This window comes from Barbus barbus (assembly GCF_936440315.1).
Source record: "Barbus barbus genome assembly, chromosome: 1".
NCBI classification, from domain to species: Eukaryota; Metazoa; Chordata; class Actinopteri; order Cypriniformes; family Cyprinidae; genus Barbus; species Barbus barbus.
The window spans coordinates 17,500,930-17,516,556 of NC_136729.1; the positions used below are offsets into that span (position 1 = coordinate 17,500,930).

The following is a 15,627-nucleotide window of genomic DNA, read 5'->3' on the forward strand; positions in this document are numbered from 1 at the left end:
CACTGGCTGCCTCCAACTTTTTGTGGAAAAGAGATAAAAGTTGTTAAAATGCCAGCGCTATTTTGACATTTCAGAAGCTTCAGGTGCTTCTAATACAATTCCCTATTTAGTGCAAAAATTACATCCCGCGAGTCATCATGATTATCACCATGAAAACGATGACAGTATAATAGACTAGCATTTGGGTTTTCCTTGAATATTTCAACCTGACATTTTAATAATATTATATGGTTGAAGGTGTACTTTTCTCAGTTGTTTTAAAAGCACATTGTTTACATATTCAAACAGAACCACAGAACACATCTTTCTCACTCTGCGTTTGAATTTTAATTAATGAGTTTGCCCATTTATACTCAAGTCTGGATCCATTCTGAACTAACCCTCCACTTTGTAGCTTATCCCATTAATGTACTTCATCATGATGTGAGCTGGCAATTATACATAAGTACATGCTAGGGTGCTATACTTAGGCTCCCTTACAGGCATCTGCAGAACCTCAGGCTAGAATATATATTCATTCATTTGACTAATTTATCACAATCAAAGGATATGGCAATGTCTTATCACCAATATGTGAGACTATGTTAATGTATTCATTACTCTGCACACTCTTTTCAGATCCTGTCTAGGTTTTGGAATGTTTCATTTTGTATTTTAGAATGTTTTCTTCCTATGCGTTAGTGTTAGTCCACAGAGACACTTAAAAGATAGATTGATAATATTTATCTCTGTCTCATATGTATAGGTATTTTGAGGGGATTTTTACTGCATTTTACTAAAAACATCATCTAAATTATGGACCATTTCTATATAAAATGTAAAAATAAATAAATAAATAAACAAACATATTCTATCCTATTCTTCAATTAATGAAGCAAAAGTACTTAAAATCCACTGAATGCCAACTGGTGGGAAAGAAATATTTAAATAATGAATAATTAGTATAATATTTATAATTTATAATATATATATATATATATTTCGTATAATATAGTGTATATGTTTCGCATCATTCCGTTTAAGTAAAAATAAATAAATAAATAAAAAAATTAAACCAATTTTCTCTGTCTCAAATGACTGAACAACACCAGAGGGTTAAGGCCATTGAAGTCAGTTCTGGAGCCCATTGTGATGTGCGTCATGACTGTCATGGTGAGCTACGATAATAATGTGGTAAAAAAAAAAAAGCTTTACTATAGCTGTAAACAAATAAACAAGGTAAAATTAATTCAATTAAACCGGTGTGATTATTTAATTGTCTTAATTACATTCTGTGACCTAAAGTCAAAATGCACTAGTGTTCATTCATGAGACATATGACATTAAATTAGCACATTTTCTTTTTAAGTAAGACTTAGTATGTACTCTTTGGGTGGCTTCCTTTTCCTTTTCATCTAAACCAAAGGCAAATTTATAGATTGATCACCTGCATGTTAGTTCATCCAGTAATGCAATGTGAGATATCTGAGATAAGATTGGAAGACACAACAGATGTAATTAAAATTTCAAATGTCAACTCAACATTTAAATCATGTCATTATTTAGATACTGTTATCATCAGTTTCTGTGTTTCCATTATGCCTCTCGAAACAAGCTCAGGTCAGCCATGAATAGTCTCTCATTTTTCTCCCCCTCTTGTTGAGCAACACCCATATAAATGTCTTCTGAGGAACACACAATTTGAGAATATGTAACATTTTAATGGACAGGGTTCAATAGCTTGCAGTGTTTCTGAAAAATTTAATATTATAACTTTAAATTAAATTTTCCAGATATGCTTTATGCATGTTAATCCACAACCAAATGGAAATAATATGCTCTCACACAATAATACTCGTTTATAATTACTATTTACAAACAGCTAATCATCCAACAGCACCATACGTCCTTTAGAAATAAACGAAGAGGTAATATAAAGTAGTGCTACAGCTCCACTTGACATTATCACACATATTTTTACAATGCCCTTTCAAAAACCTCTAAGGATTACAGAACGAATTCTGTAAAGAGCACTGCAACAGAAGATTAGGTAATGATTCTGGATTTACATATTTCATTTAAAATGTTGCATTTATCAAAAGAATGTTGTTTTTACTTACATTCGTGTTGTAAGTGCAGCTGCATGCAGATCAGTGATTGACGTTCCGATTCAATAACAGACAGGCCTCTCTTTTTCCTTTAGTTTTCCCTATGTATATGGCCTACTTTATTTTGAGTTAGGTGAATGTCTATGGGTTCAGTTTGCGGGATACTTTGGGGCTCTTTGTGGCCTTGCGTGGGATCTGGGGACTGGAGGAGCTGGGTGCTGTTTTTCGTTGTAGTAGCGGGCTGCTTGAGCCCTTGGGTCTGGTGTAAGTCTGAAGTGTTTCTGGGGCTTTGAGAGGTTTGAGGTTTAAGAGACCACAGAAGTAATTACATTGATGCTGAATCTGAAACTGCTCGAAAACCTTCGGATTAGCCTCACAAGGAAACCCCTGATACCTGCATTAGAAAAAAAAACATCATGAATGCATCATGAATTTACATATTAATATTGCATCAATTACATTTTTTTTATTTTTTATGTTTAAATCAATTAATTAACATTCAATACCATTCAGTTCAGGTTTGGCCTCTTATGAAAAAAGTATATTTATGGTCACCAAGGCAAGATTACCATAAAATCAGCAATACTGTGAAATAATATTAACATTTTAAATATATTTTAAAATGTCATTTATTCCTGTGATGGCAAAGCTGAATTTTCAGCAGTCATTACTCCAGACTTCAGTGTCATGTGATCCTTCAGTAATCATTATAATGAGCTGACTGTGTTTAAGAAACATTTCATATTATTATTACAGTTGAAAATGCGTTGCTTAATATATTTATGGAAACTGTGATACATACATTTTTCAGCATTCTTTAATAAATAGAACATTCAAAAGAACAGCATTTATGTTAAATGTCATTTTTCTTTAAAAAAAATCATACTGACCCCAAACTTTTAAAAAGCAGTGTATTTCCCATGTGTAAGTAGATGCAATAGAATGAATATCACCATCAAAAAGCCTGAATTGTTTTAAAGTACTAACTAGTACCCACCCCTTTGACCTGACTGCTATTCCGATATTTGTCAGTATTGTATCAACTCCTGCAACATCAAAGAAAAACAATAGAATCAGAGTCATCATTTGAATATTTCATTTGGATATATTTATTTTTAATTTACCATCAAGTCTAGAGAACAGCACATTTCCATTGGTCCACTGGTAGATCCAGTGCTGGAGACAAGAACACTTTTGTGCCACTTCTAACTTCTCATTAAATACCAGTGACCCTGTGCGATCCAGTCCACAATACCGCAAATAGACACCCTTAAGCTCTGCCTCCACTGTTGCATAAGGAATACTGCTCGCTGGCAAGTACATGAAGTAAAGCAGATTTACCCTGAAAATATACACAGTCACAGTGACCACACATGTGGAATCAGCTAGGATTCTGCTAGGATATGCTCTTTGACCTTATAATTAAACTACAATAAAATCTTGTGCTTTGCATTGAGCTTAGTAGGAGAAAAAAATCTCACTTACTCCAGTGCTGCACCAAAGCTCTCTATCACTCTTGTCTCTGTAGCGAAGATCTTGAAGTACTCTCTAGCCATGTTCTGAATTCTACAGTCCTATGAAATTGTGAGGGATAAACGATAAAACTTATCTTTGAGAAATGTTAAATTTATCTGGACATTTAAAGAACTTAAAACATCTGTCACCTGTTTTGTGATTTGAATATTCCTTTCAGCCAAGACAGTCTCCTCTCTGCTCTCATATGCAATAGGGCTTCGCACTTTCATAAAGCATGAGCTGCCAGACTCAAACACAGGATCTAATCCGTAGATCACTTTCAACCGTCTGGTTTTGTGCTCACAACCCAGTCCGACCTGAGCTTCTTCTGTTGTGACCCGGCCGTAGAACTTTGTGCCCCAGCAGCCTGCATCAGCAAGACCTTTACTGAAGATGAGAGGAGTCATCTCAATCTCCTCCCCAACTATTGTAAAAGACACAGAGATTTACATGTAGGTACTGAGGGGTAAAAAAAAAGACTGAAAGAACTATATAGCTGCTATTTTTTTTTACCCTCCTGGAGCTCCTCACGCAGGAACATATTGGACAGAACTGTCAACAAATGCAACAGACAACACAAAATGCTGTCATAACAAATTCTCTAGAACAAATTGTTTGAGAATTCTAACATATGGGCAATTCACACAAACGAACATATTAGAAAGACAACATGGAAAACAGGGGGAGTGGGGGGGGGGGGGGGGGGGGATTTACACTCTGCGCTAAGAAGATACTCTGTGGAATCTTTGCCATATTCATTGGTAATGGTGCATCTGTAAACACCACAGTCTCTTTTGGACATCTGTATAATAGCCAAGCACACTTGAGTCTCATCTCCTGCACTGGAAAAGACAACAAAACAAAATACCATCAGCAGGTATGCTCAGCTCATAACAATACACAAAATAGATCTAATATCGCATGCTTGTCATATGAACAACCAGTCGTCATAAACCATCAGTCAGTAATGATACTTTAAAGTTTCATGAATCTTAAAAAGAAAACTTACTTCATTTCGAGACTGCATTTGACACTGAATGCAATGTTATGATGCAGTTCAGTATGTGAGTCATATTGATTGAACTGAAGGATTTAGTGATTTATTCAGCAAGGGATTGGTCAGATCCAAAGTAGTTACGTTATACTATGGGTGCCTCGTTTTCTTTTCTGGTAACACTTTAGAATACTGTTCCATTGTTTATTAATAACTGCACAGGAACAAATGACTAATGCACTATTAACATTGTAGTAACTATTACCTAACAAGAAACTATGATTATTGATTTAGTAAGTAATAGCGCTCAGCTGAAACTGGCAGTTCACTACTAGCTAATCAATATACTATTTTTTCATATATCCTGGAGAACTCCTAAGAACTACTGTATACAGGTTCATAATTAATGTGAATTATGCATAATGAATAATTAATTCTAAAATGAAGATCACGGTAACCCACTAGTAATGACTCAAGTATTGTCAAATCCTTCTAAAGGAACTACTAACTTGGATCAGTTTTCTAAAATGAAAAGCATCATAACTTCCTAATATTGACTGACGTCATTGTAAGCTTTTGAGATATATGGAATGTTTTGTATGGTAATGATTACTAAATCCTTCTGAAGAAACTACTAATTATTTGGATCAGTATTCTAAAGTGAAGATCATGGTAACCCACTAGTAATGATTTAAGAGTTACCAAATCTAGCAAAATGAATTACTAACCAGGACCTTACAAAAACCTCAAAAGTTTACAATCACTTCAGTCATTATTAGGAAGTTATCATGATCTTCACTTTATGATTAATTATACATTATGTATTATTCGTATTAATTATGAACCTATATACAGTAGGTCTTAGTAATTCTTATGGAGGTATAAAAAAAATAGCAGTTATTAGCTAATAGTGAACTACCACATTGGACTAAGCACTATTACTTACTAATTCATAAATCAGAATTTCTTGTTAGATACTAGTAGTTACTAGAGTGCTAATATTGCGTTACTCATATGCTCTTTGTGTTCATTAATGATGGAACAGTATTCTAAAGTGTTACCTCTTTTCTTATTACATCTTAATAAAGAGGAGACGCGAGGATGCACAAATAAAAATACATGCTTTTCCCTTCTGAACAATTAATTTAAAGAGCAGAGTCTTAAGGCCATTTGCTCATGAACTGGACTGCGAATGTTGCACTGTATGTGTTTGATTTAAAACAAAGAGCAAAGCTCGTAATACAGAGCTCGTAAGAGTAATTAGTTGGTGTAAATCAGACTGTATCTCTGTATGTTTTTGATTCACAGAGTCGTGTTTGCGAATCACAACAGACGCGCTGTTGTTGTGTTCTAAGTCGTGTTTTTGTATTATTTCACGGTATAATATATATTGGGCACTGATTACCACTTAGAGGTCAGTAAAACTTAAAGGAGTGTGTACCTTCTCTTTATCTCAGCAATTTCCACTTCATCCTTGTACCATTTTATTGTTGAGTCACTTACTATGTTGAAAAACTGACACCAGAGTTTCAGATGTCCAGAGGCATCAAACACCTCTGGTCGGATTTTACGGATAACCTGTGGGACTGCAGAGAGTTGAAAGGGAGGGAGAGAGAAAAGAAGATCATGGGGGAAACAAAGAGTCATAATGGTGAGATACACAGTGGGAACAGAGGGTACTAGCAACACCAAAGGCTAAAAGTGTCATTCCTAGGGAATGCATAAAATGCAATAGCTTTGCTGGAAAAGCAGCTGTTCTGTCAGTTGTGAACCACTTGTCTATACACTATTAATTAAAAATACTGTAACTGCTGGAATTGTGTGTTCAGTGTCCATTCCTTGCCATCTTTACCTTTAAATAGCTTTTCTTTGTCTTTCTCTGCTGATTTGGGCTGAACATTCTCATTTCCTGCTGGTTTGGGGAGGTCAGCCTGGACAATCCTCCGGGTGAGACGAGGGGAGTGTGTTTCCAATGATGTCTTCGATGGTGAGTTACTGACTGATTGTAATGGAGATGCAGGTTGTGTCTTCAAAGATAATTTGTTCCCCTGATATGAATCTCTGTTTGCTTCTTCAAGACATACGGTGATTCCTGTTTCACTCTTCTCTGTTTTAGTCTTGGGTAATGTAGTCTTTTGATCGGTCTTGGTGGCAAGCTCACTGTGGGCAGCAGTAGAGTTGAAGACCTGATGTGTAGTCTTCGATGGAATTGTTACCTTACAGGTAGTGAGCTCTGTCACTGCAGAACTTACTTCCTCACCACATTTAACATTGTCTTCCGCATTTATTTGTGGTGCAGCATTTATCTTGGCTGTAGTACTTAGATTTGAACTCTCAAGGTCTAATGCAGCCAACTTCAATTGTTTTATGAAGGAGTCCAAATCAGTTTTCAGATTAAGATTTGTTTCTGTAAAATGACTCATTTCAGCTAAGTTAGCTTCATTGGTCTTTATGCTTTTGTCATCAGAGTGATGTTGCATAGTGACATATTTCAATCTAATTAAGTCTGATGCAACAAAGTCAGTGACACAATGACTTGATTCAGGTCCTTGAATCAGTTTTTCTTGAGTTTGTGGCTGTTGATCAGTCTTGTTGACTTCAGAGAGTTGTGAATGCAGGGAAAGATCAAGCTTTTTATCTTGCAGACCGTCAGATTCCAAAACAGCTGTGGTTTTGTTCGAGGTGTCTGTGCATTCAGATATATTACTTACTTGCATTTTCGTGTTGCTATTTGTCATGTTAGAGGTTACTGTATTCATCTCAGCTCTGATGTCAACAGCATCTACAGTGTGTTCTGTTTCTGTATTATTTTGAGATATGCTGTCCACATCTGTTATGTATATTGTAGGAATGGTAAATTCTGTGGGTAAAAGCTTTGAATGTTGAGAGAGGAATGCAGAGGGGCCAGAATGATCATTGCCTTTTTTTGCAGAGTAACTCTGCATCTGGAGATGAGTTGATTTGGTTAGTTCAGATGTGGTTAAATAAGACTGTGCCTGTATGTCCATTTTGGCAACATAGTCTGTAGCTTCAAGAGAAGTGCTCTGACACTCTTGGGCCTTATTATCTTTCATTTGAACATTAGAGATTGATGAGTCATTCATGGTCTGTGGTTGCACCACATCTGAGTTAGTCGTGCGAAATTGTACAAATTCTGTGACGATGACTTGATTTGTGGAATGGTTTGATGAGTTTGCCATTGACTTTTCTTTAGAAACAGATGCAAGTTTTGTTTCACCTTTTAGTTTATCAGGCTCTTTGATGAGTTGGCTTTCAGCTTTGCTATCCTTCTCACACATGTTAGTTAATGTGTCATCTCCTAATGAGGAACTCATAGCTGTAGTGACTTGGCCGTCTTGAAGCATGTGTGAAATATGACCTGAGGGGATTTTCTCACTGTTTTGAGGCTCAGTGACAAGTGTACTGCTCTTTGTTGATGCGACAGATTGATCACCTGTGCTCGGCTTCTTTCCCTGTGATGCAAGTTGGCAGGAACTGAGTGTTTCCGTAACACTCGCAGTGACCTCATGCATCAATGAGGGTTGCTGCTTTAAATCCATGTGCACTTCCTTCTGAAAAGGAGGAACGTCTCCACAAATTGGTGGCTCTGCGGGTTGAGTGTGAGTTTTACCTGCAGACTGAAATCATAGAATTTTCAGAAGCTTTAGGGATAGTTCAACCAAATTTGTTCCAAACCCAAAACACAAAAGAAGATATTTTGAAGAATGCTTCTATTTTTCCATGTAATGAAAGTCATTGGTTCCAAAGCAACATTGGATCCCACTGACTGTCATTGTACAGTGTTCAAAATACAGTATAAACAGCAATATTGTGAAATATTTTTACAGTTTAAAACTGCTTTTAAACTATATATATATATATATAATATTAACTGTTAACAGGTCAGTTAGTGATATATATTAAAGAGATAATTCACCAAAATGATGAAAATTCTGTTCTTATATATATATATATATATATATATAGATGTACTTATAAACACATTTAAAACACATATACTGGTTCAGCTCAGCTGCACTGTACTAATGCCAGATCCTTAACCACTGTAAATCTGCAGGGATATTCTGCCAATTAGCACTTCAGTCATTAATATAAAATCAACAGATTAGCTGAACTTCTGTAATATTATCACTTGATTATCTCTCATTTAGCTAAGATAAGAGAAAAACGAGAGAAAATAAGTGGATTCAACATTACTTTATTTGACAGACCCCACATTAGAGAATGTGAATTCCCTAATTACATGATTATAAGTTAGAATGAGAAACCACCTGTTTCCAGTTGACTATGTCTATCTTTGTTTCTTATTTAGCATCTATTGCCTTGGGAAAGCTGTTGCACTGAGTATTTTAAGGCTTTATGAGATCAGAGGGGAATGTGAGATATTAAAAGGAGAGCAGCTGGTCTGTCCACAGCACTTACAGCTTGCATAGTAAAGTTGTATTTTTGTATCTACTTTTGAACGTCATGAAGCAACAGGTGATTAGGGACAGCAAGCATATTTGATGGATCTCAGGATCTCTATACTTCAATGTGCCCTGGAGCCACAATGTGCGTAATGGGAATATTATCATTATCTGTTTCCCTACTTGTGTGTCATATAAGATGGGTCTTGTCACATCATCAAAGTCATGCTTGCGGCTCTATTTATAGTTTATGATTGTGACTAAGGGGGGGTTACTGCTCTCACTACCACTGGGAACATTACACTCGCATGAGGTCACGGACAGAGCATGAGGAAACACTCACCAAACTCCTAAGAGAGCATGCAAACACATTCCTCTCCCCTGTGTCCACATTGACGTCATTCTCACCACAGGAATGAGGAAAGATCCTCACACATGTACCTACTGGAGTTTTATTCCTGTGGTCATCAAAATCCATGAGCTTGTTTTCTATACCTCTTGGATTACAGTTCTGGATAGTATCTAGAGCTTGAGGTTGGAGGTTTGATGTCCCTTTGTCAAGTGATTTAGTTAGCTTAGTGTTCTCAACCACCTTGTTCATCTGGGTTGTCATGGAAAACTTCAGTGGCAGTTGTTTCTGGGTTGTAACAGGCTTTTGAGCTCTTTTTGATTCTGAAGAACTTTCCTTTGCTTTCTCTGACTGTTTATCATTCTTTTTTGTGTCTGTTATGTCCACTTTGATTTTTGACTCAGTCACTAAAGTGATCTTAGCACATTGAGCTCTCTTTGATTCCTCTGAGATACTTTTGTGCACTTTCTCTGACTGCTTTTCAGTTGTTTTTGTGTTTGTTATATCCACTTTGTTACTTGATTCAGTCACTGAAGCGATCTGAACACCCTGAGCTCTCTTTGATTCTTCCAAGACACTTTTATTGACTTTCTCTGACTGATTTTCATTCATTTTTGTGTCTATTATGTCCATTTTGTTTCTAGATTCAGTCGCTGAGGCATAGTGAGCTCCCTTCGATTCTTCTGAGGCACTTTTGTTTACTTTTACTGGCTGTTTTTCATTTGTTTTTGTGACTGTTATGCCGATTTTGTTTCTTGATTCAGTTGCTGCGGAAATATGAGCACGCTGAGCTCTCTTTGATTCTTCTGAAGGACTTTTGTTTGCTTTCACTGACAATTTTTTATTCTTATTTGTGGTTATGTCCATTTTAATTCTTGATTCAGTCACTGAGGTGATCTGAACACCCTGAGCTCCCTTTAGTTTTTCTGTGACCATTTTGTTTACTCTCTCTGACTTTTCAGTTGATTTTGTGTCTGTTATGTCCATTTTGTTTTTAGATTCTGTTGCTGATGTGGTCTGAGCACCCTGAGCTCTTTTTGATTCTTCTGAGACACTTTTGTTTGTGTGTGCTGAAGTTTTTTCATTTTTTCTTGTGTCTGTTATGTCCATTTTGTTTCTAGATTCAGACACTGAGCCAATCTGAGCACCCTGAGCTCTGTTTGATTCTTTTGAGGCACTTTTGTTCACTTTCACTGATTGTCTTTCACTTATTTGTCTGTCTGTTATGTCCAGTTTGTTTTCATATTCAGTCACGGAGGTGATCTGATCGACCGTGTTCTGTACCTCCATCTTCTCAGTGGAAGCCCCACTCTCACTCATTATCTCTTCCTTTCTTCCAGTCTGTCTGTTTTCCTTAATTCCCTCTGTTGCTTCTGTTGAGATTTTGATCTTATTCTTGACGTAATGCTCATTAGTCTGTTTGCTGGAGGCATTATTCACGGTATCATGGATATATGTTAGCCCCTGATCATCTTTGTCTCTGTTTGTGATCATTTCACAGTTTGAGATCTCATGAACAGATGCTGCTGCTGACTCTTGCACTGGAGGTGTTGGACTGAGAGCATCCATCTCCATGTCTTTCTCCTCTGAAGGGTTGCCAGCCGCTCTGGTCTCCATGAGGGACCTTCGTTTCCTTTGGGCTCTTTCAGGACTGCTCACCCTGACATTCTCAAGGGCTGCTGGGTCATTCTCTTTGCCTGCATTGTGGGGCTCCTCTAGCTCACGACGTCGGTTTTCGTTTCGCAGTTTAAGCTTTGCAAAGTAATTTTGATGAATCTTGTACTCACTCATTGTTCCCACCTCCAACACCCCTGAGCATGACACGATGCCTCGACTGTTCTGTGCCGATGCTTGGTAAATTGCAGCATCCTCCAGAGTACAGCTAAGATAGAAATACACACAGTTAAATGTTCACAACAATATTCAAAACAAGAAAAATGTTTCTCAGAAAACAGCATACTTGTATATTTGGAGTGTGTGTGTCTTGTCATCACTTGAAATTTCATATTTAGGAAGGCCGCAGTATCTGTCCAGCTGTACATCATCTTTGTACCATGTCATCTTAGGGACTGGGTGGCCTGCAAATGTGACGTTTAAAATTAAAGACTGGGGAACAGGAAGTTTGGACAACTTGTTCCACAATGGATTCACTTGCTTTAATGGGATACCTGAGACAACACAGCTGAACTTGACGTTAGCATCTTCAGACACAGCTTTGGATTTTAATGCGGTCTCAAATGTTGGCTGTATCTCCTCAGTTAATTGAGCCATGACACTGCAGAGAGTGCTCCTAAAAATGGAGGTAAATGTTGTAATCAATCTGAGGTTAAATTTGTATTACTAATTTGCCTTATCATCAGAAGAGCACTGACATCACTGTCAGCATTCATGCAAAGTAAGATTTACAATGTTTATATTGGCTAGATCAGACAAAATATTAAAATAAACGGAAGATTCTAAAGATTAAAAGTGTAAATCAAACTCTTTGCTGGATGTATAAATTAGCTGAGTAGGTATAATTGTAGGTAATTCAGATGTTACTGCATCATTAACATCCTTAAGCATTTTCTTTCCTAATAACCTTACAATAAGTTTACAAATTGGGTGTTTCTTCAACTTTGTCCCCTATGTCCCTTTCGTTGCCATTTCTGTGTCCCCTATGTATGTCCCTTTCATTTTTGTTATATGAAGCCATACATTTAATATTTTTTATCAGTCATTCATTTTGAAATGGCTGATAAATTGTATACATATTTTTATAGGTTTTATAGATTTTATTCTAGACAGACATGTCTGCAGTGTTGGGCTAGTTACTCAAAGAATGTAATATGTGACCCTGGACCACAAAACCAGTCATAAGTGTCAATTTTTCGAAATTTAGATTTCTACAACATCTGAAAGCTGAATAAATAAGCTTTCCATTGATGTATGGTTTGTTAGGATCGAACAATATTTGGCTGAGATACAACTATTTGAAAATCTGGAATCTGAGGGTGCAAAAAAGTCAAAATACTGAGAAAATCACCTTTAAATTTGTCCAAATGAAGTTCTTAGCAATGCATATTACTAATCAAAATTAAGTTTTGATATATTTACGGTAGGAAATTCACTAAATATCATCATGGAACATGATCTTTATTTAATATCCTAATGATTTTTGGCATAAAAGAAAAATGGATAATTTTGACCCATACAGTGTATTTTTGGATATTACTACAAATATACCCCAGCGACTTAAGACTGGTTTTGTGGTCCAGGGCCACATATATTACTCATTACTAGTTACTCCTTTCAAAAGTAATATTGTTACTTTACTTATTACTTTCTGGCAACAGTAATTAGTTACACTACTAGTTACGTTACTTTTTCTTCATGCCCCACAGAAGTTGTAACTGTGTACCTTCCACATCAAATTATTCTTGAATGTTACTAAAAATATATTTCTGCCTCATCATTTGACCAAAATCCACATTGGATCGCTGTCAGAAGTTATTACAGACACTCAGTGGTGATTGATGGTGACATTCAAGTAGAAGTGTTGTATTAATCTCATTAATTGTCATGTGTAGCTTGAAGCTGATTGTAATTTCTCCGTTACCCATATACAATTATATTTCATTATGTATTTTATCAAATCACATAAGTTTGTGAGAAACCATTTAATTTTCCAAAAGGATTTTTAATTATAGTAATATAATGTATCACATGCTGATCAGAGGGATATAATGCCAGAGTAAAGTAAATCCACAACTTACACAACAGTGTTCAGAGCATCTTTTTTCCTGACAAAATCAATATAATGCAATATTTCTATCTGCTGAATGTAAGCTGCACTGGGGACATCACATGCATGTGCCAGTCGTGAAAATTATGAAAATAAATCTAGGAATTATTTTTTGATTGTGGGATTTTAAATCAGCGGGGTTGAGGCATCAAAAGTAACTAAGCTGTTTTATGGATGGTAACTGTAATATTATTACTGAAATCTTAGTAGTAATTAGTTACACTACTAGTTACTGCAAAAAGTAATATTATTACAGTAACTAAGTGACTAGTAACTAGTTACTGCCCAACACTGCATGTCTGTATGAAATTAAATTGAAATTAAACATGATATGTAAATAAAAGTTTACAATCAACATTATGTTGACATTACAAACACTGTCAGGTCAAAAAAAAATTAAATATCATCTAGCGTTTTAGGTTTTGAAGTACACATCTGTTTCTGCTACTGTATAACTTTACTACAAGGCAGTAAGTATGTCAACCTGTTAGGTTAGTTAGTCCTGGTTAACAGTTGTCTTTTTACCTGGATGGCTTGAACTGAGAGAATCTATGACCAGCATAACTAAGCAGAGATGAAGCAAGCACAAGAGTCCATCAGCCATGCGCACAAGTTTGCTTTAGTGATGACCGAAATCACACAGAAACTACAGGACTCAGGTCTGTTTGTATTTAAGTACATTAAGTTCTTTATATTTGGGAATTCTTTAATTTCAAAAATGTAACAAAGAAGTAAACAAGTGAATTATCCATAGTAACTTATATAATGCATGTTAGAAATACACCCCTACTATATATACCCCTGCTGCTGTGGTAAGTTGTGTATTGGTAAACACTAAAAGTCATTTATTGAGGCCGGCACTGCAGACTTATTTATAACATTATGACCTTCACACAAGCCTTTCAAGAGTTCGACTGACCATTGGCAGTAAAGTAAGAAAATGACTTCTCTCAGTGAGGAAACAGAATCCCTGAATCACTCTGTATTTTAGGCAAACACATTCTTTTTCTTTTTTTTCCGTTTATTGTTTGCTCAGAATTAAATGTCATGTAAGGTTGAACTCATTCATTGTCTGAGGAAGCTTATGGCTTTTAGTATGCATTATTCATGTACCGTTTATGTAGGCCTGTCTATTTAGATTGTTGTTTAAGCACCATTGCATTATTTATAACATTCACTCACTATAAACATGTATATTTAGAAAGTAGTCATTTAACAAATGCTTTTATCCACATATTATAGTGACAGCCCAGGATTATAGGGTTAAGTGCTTCATACAAGGGCACAACAGTGAGGGCTCATGACTCACTCACAGGGATCAAACTAGCAAACCTCTAGTTACTAACCCTTAAATTTAATATGTATCTATATGCTTTGTAAGTATAGAAGTCATAATGTTTAAGCATTTAATGGTACTTTCAGTTATGCATTTAATGTATTTTACATCAGGAATCAGAAAGCTCTACCTGCTTTCAGATCGAACACTGCTCAGGTAGCTCCTACAGCCAGACCTTCTATTCTGAGAGCTGATATCACTGCCACCGTAGGAAGACCTTCCATCACTCGAGAGCGAACGGTTCATCAGCCTTCTGGAACTCATCTTCTTAGTCTACAAGTGTCCACTCAAAGTCAGCAGCTTATATCCAGCATATATTCTTAAAGCCTGTCCACAATAAACCGCAAAAGAAAGTTAAGGAGACCAGTAAGACACTTCTGTCATCACAACCAGCATCCCAGCAGTAGATTCCCCATATGTTTTTGTCTTTACTTGGACACTCAGGGGTGTGCTCTAAGCTCAGTGTTTTCTTTCTGTGCTGCTGGACTCCTGGGGTGGTGCACCGGGGCATAAGACTCTACTGTTTCCAATCAGTCTCCAGCTTGCGTGGCCATGAAGGCTAATTATAGCAAGGCCACAAATAGGCACACAAGCACATCGCATTTTCCAAAACCGACTCACTAGCTTTTTTTGTTTGTTTGTTAGTTTTTTTGTTGTTTTTTTTGCTGTCAACTAAAACATCCCCCTCTTACTGAAATCCATGATGGAAGTCCTTTTTTTTTTCAAGTTCAGTACAGGGCCAGTAGCACTAACGTAAGTCCTGTAGTAGCCCAGCATAACCCTTAAATGGACTGCCTATTCAAGTAAACCTGCTTGTCTGCCTGATGGCATTTCTCTGAGCTCCATTAATGCAGACTATAAAGTGAGGCATCTGAGGACATGGGGTTCCTTTCCAAGCACCATGAAGCTGTAGTTACATGGACATTTCATGATGGGGTCCTGCTAGTTTTCATCTAGAGTGCATTAGTGGAAGTATGAAAAGCTTGTGAAGGATTGGACCTGTGGTGCCACATGCAGTTGAACATCACGTCACACCAGGATCCCCTGAATCCTTTTTATGACATGGGCTCAGTCTGTATATAGACACCACCATTCACAAGTTGGGGGCAGTAAGATTTATAATAGTTTTGAAAGA

At 36.5% G+C, this 15,627-nt stretch overlaps 1 protein-coding gene across 1 annotated transcript; it reads right to left on the reverse strand.

The window, feature by feature from the left end:
- Positions 1-1,681: 1,681 nt before the first annotated feature.
- Positions 1,682-15,030, reverse strand: alpk3b (alpha-kinase 3b). Its single transcript, XM_079422123.1, has 14 exons — positions 14,623-15,030; positions 13,682-13,720; positions 11,541-11,662; positions 11,333-11,450; positions 9,367-11,254; positions 6,449-8,234; positions 6,038-6,182; positions 4,317-4,444; positions 4,116-4,154; positions 3,752-4,026; positions 3,573-3,661; positions 3,212-3,429; positions 3,085-3,133; positions 1,682-2,481 (listed from the first exon to the last, which is right to left on the reverse strand). Exons 1-14 carry the CDS (start codon positions 14,754-14,756, stop codon positions 2,229-2,231), a joined length of 5,283 nt encoding a protein of 1,760 aa, XP_079278249.1. The 5' UTR covers positions 14,757-15,030; the 3' UTR covers positions 1,682-2,228.
- Between the last annotated feature and the right edge of the window lie 597 nt (positions 15,031-15,627).

Coding starts and splice junctions, on each gene's coding strand:
- alpk3b (XM_079422123.1), bottom strand. CDS start 14,756: ATGAGTTCCAGAAGGCTGATGAACCGTTCGCTCTCGAGTGATGGAAGG. Junction 4,027..4,115: donor GCGTGAGGAGCTCCAGGAGG/GTAAAAAAAAAT, acceptor CTTTTACAATAG/TTGGGGAGGAGATTGAGATG. Junction 3,430..3,572: donor AGCTTTGGTGCAGCACTGGA/GTAAGTGAGATT, acceptor GTATATTTTCAG/GGTAAATCTGCTTTACTTCA.